This window comes from Salvia hispanica, chromosome 4 (genome assembly GCF_029641045.1).
Source record: "Salvia hispanica isolate PSC_SH4W2 chromosome 4, Shi_PSC_v1, whole genome shotgun sequence".
Lineage (NCBI taxonomy): Eukaryota > Viridiplantae > Streptophyta > Magnoliopsida > Lamiales > Lamiaceae > Salvia > Salvia hispanica.
The window spans coordinates 10,322,003-10,332,848 of NC_142695.1; the positions used below are offsets into that span (position 1 = coordinate 10,322,003).

General features: G+C 33.9%; 1 protein-coding gene across 1 annotated transcript; it reads right to left on the reverse strand.

The window, feature by feature from the left end:
* Nucleotides 1-1,983: 1,983 nt before the first annotated feature.
* On the reverse strand, nucleotides 1,984-8,511 carry LOC125195695 (lysophospholipid acyltransferase LPEAT2-like). The gene is made up of 14 exons (XM_048093861.2): nucleotides 7,942-8,511; nucleotides 7,177-7,357; nucleotides 6,894-6,953; nucleotides 6,573-6,736; nucleotides 6,422-6,485; nucleotides 6,140-6,208; nucleotides 5,711-5,806; nucleotides 5,075-5,119; nucleotides 4,009-4,079; nucleotides 3,417-3,483; nucleotides 3,178-3,228; nucleotides 2,710-2,820; nucleotides 2,558-2,605; nucleotides 1,984-2,295 (listed from the first exon to the last, which is right to left on the reverse strand). Exons 1-14 carry the CDS (start codon nucleotides 8,385-8,387, stop codon nucleotides 2,125-2,127), a joined length of 1,644 nt encoding a protein of 547 aa, XP_047949818.1. The 5' UTR covers nucleotides 8,388-8,511; the 3' UTR covers nucleotides 1,984-2,124.
* Between the last annotated feature and the right edge of the window lie 2,335 nt (nucleotides 8,512-10,846).

The following is a 10,846-nucleotide window of genomic DNA, read 5'->3' on the forward strand; positions in this document are numbered from 1 at the left end:
GAGTAACAACTAATTAAAAATAGAGTGAACTTAAAAAATGGTCTCTGAATTATAGGTTTATCTCAAAAATAGTCTCTGAACTTTAAAAATATCATCAGTAGTCCCTGGACTAAGGGTTAATATAAAAAACGGTCCTTTTGCACTGTTTCGAGACGAAAATGCCCTTTTGAAGGGTTTTTGGGGATTTGGGCAATTTGGTCTTTTTACACTTTTAACATTTTAAATCTGATATTATTTCAGTTATGTACTAAATCTGATATTATTTCAAAATTATCATTCTTCTTCCCTTTTGTCATCCTTCACTTTGTTTCTTTATTTCAATATTAGATTTAATTCATAAAATTATATTTTAAATTTTAATTTTTAAATATCAATAAATTTTTTTAATTAAACTATTAATTCATGGACACTATAAATATTTATTAAAACTATTATTTTTTGTTATTTAATATAATATTCAGCTGAATTGAAGAAGTATAGAAAGATAATATTAATCACGATGGAAAAATAAGAGTTATTCTATTTAGCCTTCGTTCGGTTGTTATAATTGCTTGTGATTGAATATTATGAAGTTGACTAAAAATTTTATATAGGATTATTTTAGTTGAAATTTTCTAGTCATTTTGATTGTTTTCAAATTAATAAACGAAAATTATATTAGTCTTGCATTAGATGCAATTTATTTCAGAATAAATCGTGTTATATGATCTATTTATGATTAAACCTATTAAATATTGATTAAAACTAAGGCGTTGTCATATCTTATTGATTAAATATTAGACACTATCAAATATTGATCATGACTATTAATTTTTGTTATTTATTAATTTTTATAATTAAAAAAATTTATTGATATTTAAAACCTGAAATTTAAAATTTAATTTTGTAAAATTAAATCTAATATTGAAATAAAGAAACAAAGTGAAGGATGACAAAAGGGAAGAAGAATGATAATTTTGAATAATATCAGATTTAGTACATGACTGAAATATCAGATTTAAAATGTTGAAAGTGTAAAAAGACCAAATTGCCCAAACCCCCCAAAATCCCTCAAAAGGGCATTTTCGTCTCGAAACAGTGCAAAAGGACCGTTTTTGATATTAACCCTTAGTCCAGGAACTACTGGTGATATTTTTAAAGTCCAGGGACCATTTTTGAAGTTCACTATTAATATGATAAATAGCTTCACCTAATTTCTTTTGCTCGTCAGACATGGTTACATAGCCAGGAGTATTTTCTTTTTTTTTTATGTTGGGTTGGGTGTTTTAAAAAGCAGAAAATGTGCTAGAGTTGAGGTAAGATAGGTCAAGCTCATTTCAATATGAACTAACAATAATTTACTACATTTCCAAAAATCCTCATAAATTTATAGCATCATTGGATATTTACTATTTTAATACCATAATCTAAATAAGGTTTTATTTTATAAAAAAATAAATTTAGTATTAATAACAAATAATTTTATAATGACATAACTCATTCGAACTGATCTCAATAGCTATTTATAAAGAGCAGAGTTAAATTCCCCACGCAATAATTTCTGTAGAGCTATTGGGTCAACTAAAGGATACTTATACATTGGTAAATTTAATTTCATTTTTGTGCCATGCTCAAAATAAACTTGACTACAAGCATAAAGACGAAATCCATATTTAAAAGTTAAAACATGTTTGAAAATTCTTTTAATTAACTATTTCAGTACACGCTTAATAATGAAGAAGATTTATAGAGGCTGACACATCCAAGGACAGCACTACTACCATCACCAATTCCCAAACATAATAAGTTGGCCCATTTGGAGAGACAACAAAATTTATGGCATTTGGTAGCAAACAATGATCCAAGGGCTCCACCACCATTACACCATTTTTGTCCACCAATTTCAACATTAATTCTCCCCCATCAAATCTCATCTGCTCTGCTACTTTACAGTAATTCCTTAAGACATGCCAAATTTACAGACACTGTTATGCCATAATAAAATTTTAAAAAAAAAAGCTCTTCTCACAAATAAAGGTTACAAAATTTTAGGAAATTTGACTATGAGGGCTGCATTACAGTCTCCTCTGTAGATAGCATAACCACTAATAAAACAATAGCATTACTCTCCGGATGGATGAGTCGTTACAAGACTTCCTCTACTAAATTTTGATCAGCTATGGACGAACCTCTGTGCAGCAATTTGGGTGCAAAAAGTGCTATGAGCAAAGGATGCCGTCTCAAACAGGAGATAAAATCGTCCCTGCTGACCCTATCGTCATTATCCACGTCGAACAACCTAAAAAGCCCATGAATCTGTATACACCACAATAAACAAGTCTGAGAAAATAAGAAAATAAAACTATCCGTCATATGACTCATTTCCTTATTAGTCCGCAGCATAGTTGTCCACACTAAAATGCCCAATTATCTAAGGAGATATGTTAATTAAGTGGCAGATTAATAGGGTAGGTAGAACATTTCAACCTTTTACCATAAAACAAATTATTTTTAAATGTGTAAAAGTCAGAGGGTCCAGATTCTTGATAGGATTAATGCCAGATAATACCCAACTAACCTCCTCAGTATTTAAGCTTGGAATTGATAGTGAAACTGCATCTTGTAACTGTCAAAATAACAAAAAACAGGGGATAAGGGAAAATCTCAGACTAAAAGTCACAAGACAGTTTAAGAATCAGCGTCAAAAGGGAGCCAGATATAGTTATAAACCTCTTGCTTCAAAATATGATCATTCCCACTTGTTGCACATTCACCAAATGCCACATCACATGCCCTCCGAAACAGAGGCTGCTTCAAAATGTGGGCTGAACCTAGCAAGAACTGACATTTCAAATGTCAGAAACATCTAGAACAGGATACAACATCGCAAACAAATACACATCTCACTGAGTTTCAACTTATACATAGTACGTTCAAATGTTTAAAAGCAAAAACTTCACTTGTTGAGCCAGTACAACCAGAAAGCCAGAGTAGGATACCTAAACTACATACATTATTGTTCCTAAGTGGGTCTTGTGTTTTATTGAACTGCTTCCATTTTTTTCTCTTTTAGATATTAAGGTTTCTAAAACCTGCTAATTGAGATACTACGTGTGGTTGGTAAAGAAAACCACTAGTACTGGTTTGTTGCAAATATCCATATTAACAAATTTTATGAGCATTCTATAACAAACTTACCTGCTTAAATGTTATTTTACCCATCTTCTGCACATCAATAAAATCAAACATCTGCAGAATAACAAGGAAATTGTTCAGTAAAATCTACACTGGGGTGGGGGCTATCACCCATGTTTTAATAGCATAAAAAATTGCGACATCCATCATTGTCGTTTTGGATGCAGTCGGAAACACCAAGTCACCATGAAAAGAGGTAAAACAGTTCATGAAGGAGAAACTCAGAAACATTTAGAACTAACCTTCTCAGAAAGACCACAAGGTTTCAGTCTCAGAGCTCTTAGAAAATCACGGAATTCAACAAGCCCACTGAAATAAATAAAATTTTATCAGAATCAAGTTATAAATGTTGCATGATCATCTTAATTTCATAGAACATGCAAGTGGTTGACCATCATAAAAAAAACATACTCTCTTCTTCACCAAAGTATAGACAGTGACCTGTTCACGCCATGTTTTGAGTATAAAATAGATAAGAGTTAACCAAGCCCAAAATCCATTGCCAGAGACCTTGACAGCTGACTACAAGATAGAACCTAAAAAAAAACCCTTTTTTAAGGTAGGAGTAGTTTTTTTTTTACTTTTGCCAATTTGTTCATAGGAAGTTATGAGGTTCCTGGATAATTCCATCTTAAAAAAACTGAAAGATGAAGCTCAACATTGCAACTTCGGGTAAAATTGGAAGTACGCAAAATGATTTATGCATTTCTTAATCGTAATTAGTGCATTACAAGGTGTGTTAGAGGTGGACCCAGCTAAAATGCAGAAAGAATCTCTTACTGAAGCAACTATAAAATGATATATTTAATGCAACAGAACAAAATTTCGGAATACCTGGGATCTGGATTCATCGACAGAAATATCTCCAAAAACTCAACTGCTTCCACAACACTCAGATGCAACGACTGCAGTTAAGTGATACAATAAATCAAAAGAATTACAAGTAGTTTATAACAAAGTTGCATGATCTGGGATATTTTATAGAATTTACTTTGTAACCCATATATTTCCAGCTTATGGTTACTGAGCTTCACTAGAGCCATTAAGCAAAACAAAAGGGAGGGTAGAGCTGCCATTATAGTTTATACCAAGTACACATTGTTATGAGACTTCTGCAAAGTGTGGATAACTTTTGCTGATCAAAGACTCAACGTTCAAAGCAAACTATGAGAAAGGAATAAAATTTACTCCCTCTGTTTCCTAAAAATAGAAATTCTTTCCTTTTTGATCCTTTTCCTAAAAATAGAAACTTCCATTTTAGGAAATGGACCCCACAATCCACTAACACTACTTCCACTACTTATTCTCCACTCTTTTTTAATTAACCCATTTTTCTCTTCCTCTCTCTTACTTTACCAACTTTGTATTAAAACTCGTGCTGTTTTCCAAAGTTCCTATTTTTAGGAAACAGAGGGAGTATATTCATCTTTCTTTCTTGTTCCATTTCTTGCTCTTTTTTTGTAGAGGATGTGGCAACTGGCAACAGGTTATGGGTGAGGGACAGGAAACAAGAAGAAATTTCGGGCATCCATTCTAATTACTTAGGGTGATGTTCCATCTGTTTTGAAGCTACTGCAACAAACTTTTGTGAAGTACCATTAAAATGTTTACGTAATACCAGCAGTCATTCATGAAACGCAAACTGGAATGGTGAATTCCCTCCATTATTGTGCAATGCAGATTCCTTCTTTAAACACAAAGCACTACAGCAAGAGAATTTAAATGATGTAGACATTGAATCTAAGCACATCAAATTAGCTCTAAACATCATTTCTTCTTCGACTGTTTTTCAAACATGTTTGGGATGATATTAGCAGTGGACCCAACATTCAAAACAATTGTACAATGCAAAAGGAGACATTAATTTCCTTAACACTTAGTTAAGGCCAATTTAACTTACCGATTGTACCCAGCCCAGTTCTACCATGTACAGCGACGGGTTTTCCTGGTAAAAGAAAATAAAAACATATACTATCAATGGATCATTCAAATTTGCACAAAAAGAAAATCAACATTGTGAATAACCATTCATATGGGCACACTTTCCATATGATCAAACAGGCTTTGACTAGATGGAGAACAAATAAACCAAGCATATTTAATAATAACTAACAAATAAATGTAAAGGCAGAAGAAATAGGATACCACCAAATCTAAACTAAATTGATAATGAGTAATTACAGTAATCCATTATTTACAAAAAAATAAATTTGAGAAACACAAAGGCCAAAAAATCAATGGTCTATACAAGAAGTCGGAGACCTGGACTTCTGGGCCAAATTTAACCAAACCGCAGGCCAACATACTACTACTATAGATGACTAAGGCCAACAGTCCTTACATTCACAATCTTAGGTCTCAGGACTTAAGTTAGTTAAAACACATTGAATATTTAAGGCACTGAAACCAGTCATAAACTCCAACAAAAAAGAGCACTTGTAAAACTATCATACTAAAGTTCAACATATAATCTTGAAATATTCTCTTCAAAATTGAAGACAAACATATTTTATAGCGTTGGAAAATAATATGCAACCTGCTTTGACTCAGCAGCCTTAGAAAGAAGCATAAAGTCTCCATATGAGTGAGCCGTCTGTGCTACATTGAGGGCACTTGCAATGGCACGCCCAGTCTGCATTAGGTCAAGCACACTTAAGAATAACATAATTAAATGAAGTATTAGTGCAATATTTGTATGCTATACAATTGTATATTGTATACTCAGAAAAAACAAAAGAAAGACGAAGAAGCCACATTCAAGGTCATGGTATGTGTTCTAGTAAATAGACATACATTAAGCATCAACAAAGTTTCAGAAATTTGGGAAATAACCAAATCGATAGCTAATTACAGGCAACTGGAGTGTGGCATGATTGAAGTTAGACCTAAAATAGTATTCAGGGTTACTGCTGTTTAACATAAATGAGAGCTAGCATATCCATACAGAAATTTAGACATAGCTCACCCTCTGAGAAAAATGAACTGCATTTTCCTTCCGATTCTCATTAGGATAAACAAGCGGAAGATATTCTACCTGTGAATAATGACAGGAGAATGGTATGAAAGTATCAGTATATTGTACTCCTTGCGATTATCATAAAAGGAAATGCCTGATGTTGTAATTATTTTAGGCCTGTTAGCGGTAGCAGTAGCACTAGGCACTATCGTCTAGTTATGAAAAGATAATAATCCAGGGATAACTACTACACAGTACACAGATATAAGAATCAAATACAAAGAAACATACCTCCATGAAATTGTGGAACTGCGTAAACATTCTGAACATTAACATGGCAAGTGTGATATTTCCCCTGTAAAAGATGGCACAAATATGAAGTTGAACATGCAAAAAGAAATGAAGAGGCATATCCAATGGAAAAAAAAAAATCTGGCATTACCATGACTGGTCAAAGTGAACATAGGGGTAACGAACAGCAACTGGCTGAACAGGATAGCCAGGAATGAATGCACCAATTTGGAATGATAAAAGAACTCTGCCATTGGTTGTTGTTCCCTCAGGAAATAAAAGCACACGAGGAAACCGATTGCATGAAGCTTTTCTCTGTTTTCAGGTCCTTAAAGAACATTTCTGTATCAAATAGCTTATATATAGATAAATGAAAGTAAATACATTTTTAACCAAGAACAATTATAAGAGAGATATTCATGTATTTGTTTCGGTTAAAGACAATAAATGACAGCATATGGGATTTTCCTACCTTGATTTCATTTACAGCATGCTTCCTCGATGACTTCGAGAATCTATCAACATAAATAACCTAATGCAGGAAAAACATAATGATTAATAATATATATGATGGCACCAAGCATGATTATATTGCAATGAATAAACCCTAACTAAACAACAAAAGATTTCATCCTGAGAAACACATGTGCTTCCCCGACTGAACACCGGAATAAAAAGAAGACAAGTAAGAGCTATTGGAATTATAAATTGTTAAAAATTTATACAGACTTATCAGAGAAAGATTACAATCATACCTGCATTGCTCTGATTATGGTCCCAACAAAAGGCATTGAATCATGTGTATCCGCAGACACTATGGTGGGAAATAATTCATAGAAAAAGAAAATCGGATCAATATATGATACATGATTAGACACAACTATAGGAGCAATTTCCCTTGGAGCAGGTTTTCCTTTTCTTCTTATCCAATGGTAGCTGCAGAACAAAATATGCAAAAGAAACAACAATTAGTTTCTGAATAAACTAAAACTGAAGTCACTTAAACGGAATGCTGACAGTGACAACATCTACTATTAATTACTCCATCCGTACTATATAAGTCTCCCCTTCCACTAAAACACACTTCAAGAAAGTGGGCAACTTCACTATTACCACTACTAATGTAGTATCAAGTTAAAAACTTAAAAAGCAAAAAAATAGCATTGATGAAAGGGGGTTACATAGGAAGTTTGGCAACCTTTTATCACGGAATTCTAAAATAGGAAACCTATTCGGGGACAACTCATTTTGAAGTAGGACACTGCTAGCTCAAAATCAATCCTATCCATCACTCTGATTTCATAATTTGTGATGCTTCCCCAATTAAAATATTTAATATTTTTCCCAAAGAACTAATCGTCACGGAATCTTGAGCATGAAAACAAGCATACCCAGCGCTCCATAGAAAGAGTAAGCAATTCAATTTGTAAGTAAATCAACACAGGAAATATAAAACTGCTACTCCCAACATAAATCTTGGCGAATTTAAAAAGAAGCTAGTAAAGTTAAGAGCTTTATACCCAAAGGAGAAAAGGATAGCCCGACCACAAAAGCGGGTGACCCACATGAGCCGACAGCGCCACTTAGGCATAGGATTCTGCCGGTCCTTCCAGCCACACAGCGCCAGGCGAGTAATCAAGTAGCCGACTGTCAAAGACAGGCCGAAGAGCACAAGGCGGAGCAGCGCGATAGGCAAGCAGATGAGTATCTTGAGGCACTCGTAGAAGCCCTCGACGTTTGGGGTGTGGTTGCGGAAGGGGTCGATGGTGGAGGATCCGGGCACCTCGAATTCGTCGTGGGCCCCGATAAACGCGTAGGGATTGCGGCGATTGTCATCTCCCGATTGAAATAGATCGGTTTCGGGTTGAGGCAGATCTGGTCCGTCTTGGACTGTGACGATGACGTGGGGCTGGTCGGAGGAGAGGAGGGGAGTGGAGAGAGAATGGTCCTCTGCCGCTGCCGCCATTGCTGCTGAGTGCTGAGGTAGAAAGAGAAAAAGGACAATTTAGCGGTTAAATTGGGATTTGGGATCGGAGAGAATTTCTGTTTTCTGATACTCTGTTAAAAATAAATAAATAATTAAAGGAGGGAAAAGTTAGAGAGGGAGTCCGATAATACCCTCCTACTTTATCCTCTAAATATGGATCGTTGGATCTAAGTGAACGAAAACAAGATTTTCTATCCAAATTATTTTTGTTTCTCATTAATCAATTATTATAAGGAACAGTATTAAAACTCGTAGGCGTATACAATAGTAAGGCAACAGGGTCGCTATCAATCAAATGTGATAATATTGTTGTTTAAATGGTGATCTCATATTGTGTGTGAAATTGATAGTGTCCACACATTTGAAAGAGGGACGAAATATGGAAATGGACAGCGTGAAGTCCGAGTGGAGCTGAGTAATGAGCCACATGTTTTAATTTCATAACTATGCAAGTTTATGCCGACTATAAATTGGCCCCAACACATTTTACTTAGATCATTTCTGTTGTCATTTATACAATTCACTTTAGCAATAAAAAAATTATGACACTAAAATTGCCATATCATGTTGCAGTTTTAGGTCATTGCCGTCATTGGGGTTGGAGAATCACAATGCTTTGAGACAGTGGTGGAAGCGGGATATTTATAGTGGGAGTCCAAAATTGTTTACGATTGTTGTATACGACGATAGTATTGGCTCGTTGAAATAATTGAGAAATATATTCCTTTAAAAAATAGAAATATAATTTTAAAATTGTTTATGTATTTAGATTTAAATTTTTTAGATTATAATGATCATTACTTTATGATTTTACAATTAAAAATATATATACAAATGAGAAAATAAATAAAAAATATATAAAATAATTAATGTGGAATACTATAAAAAACTACTCATCTCTATTAACTAATGAATTATCACTATATAAAATCTTGTGTTCAAATAAAAATTGTTCCACTTAGAATCTTAGAATTACATAAAGGGAGTATTAACAGTTGAATAAATAATGTCTGGGAACCAACTACGACGACAATTGAGTAATCAATATTTCCATGAATATAAAAATGCCAACAATTGAGTTAAAGAATATTTCCATGAATATAACTGCTTTGTGAAAAGATGATGTTTGTATTGATTGCTCGAAACAGGAATCAAGCCTTAAGGCTTAAAGTAAGAAATTGAAGAAAGAACAATCCCAAATAATGGGGACAAGAATGCCTTAAAAGCCGTTTTTAGCTGCCACAGATGGATTCCTTGATCGGTTTGGATCTGGTGTTTCATAGTACAATTTAATACTCCCTTCGTTCCATAGTGACAGGGGCATTTCATTTTGCGCACTCATTTTGAAAAAATAATTATAAATAGTTAAAATGGATAAAAAGTAAAGTAAGAGAAAGAATAATGTAGAGAAAAGTCTTATCTATAATATTCTCTCTCTTACTTTACTTTTTCTTCACTTTAACTATTTATAATTATTTTTTCAAAACGAGTGTGCAAAATGAAATGCCTCTATTACTGTCGAACGGAGGGAGTAGTATTTTATACTCCCTCCGTCCCCTATTATGAGTCACTCTTTGACCGGACACGAGTTTTAAGAAATGTAAAGAAAAGTTAGTGGAATGTGAGACCCATTTTTTTATATTGGTTTTATAATAAAATGTGAGTGAATTGAGTTAGTGGAATGTGGGACTACTTACTATTTATGGTAAAAATGAAGTGTGATTCTTAATTGGGGACGGACCGAAATGGAAAAGTGTGACTCTTAATGGGGGACGGAGGGAGTAATCAACAAAAACAATATTTTAACATTATAATTTAATTATTAGGGTATATGGAACAATAGCCTCTGTTGTGTAGAGTAGTACAATAGGGGATCCAAATCCATCCTTGATCACCCAAAACATTTTTATATTAACAAATATTAGACGTCTCTAACCATACTTCAAAAATGAGTTTTGATGTTCAAATCTTCTCCAATCATACATCAAACTCAAACTCATTTTTGTTAAATTTTTTTAAACAATACCAAATATGGTGTTATTGCAAATATTTGTGAGAAAAAAACTAAAAAATTGTGTAAATTTTGAATTTAGTGCAAATGGTTAGAGATAGTCTTAAAGCGAATTTTACCAGGCCTGAATAGAGCCTGTTTTCCTTTTCCAATATTTATCGGGATCGTGTTGATTTTACGCTCTCACGCAGCTGATCACTGATCGTGGAATTTTACACCTAGGATAAGCTGATCACGTCTCCTAGGCTCTACTCACCAACCCCTCACTCCTACAGTCGCATAGTAAGCTCGAGATTGGCTTCTACAAACGTTCAACACATAAGATCCATCCCGGACTATCCCCTGATCAGTTTTAGCCTAGGGTTCCTTATCTATGTTAGCTCCCTACTCCAAGTTAAAGAGACATTGAAGTTAAGGCCTTTATCGG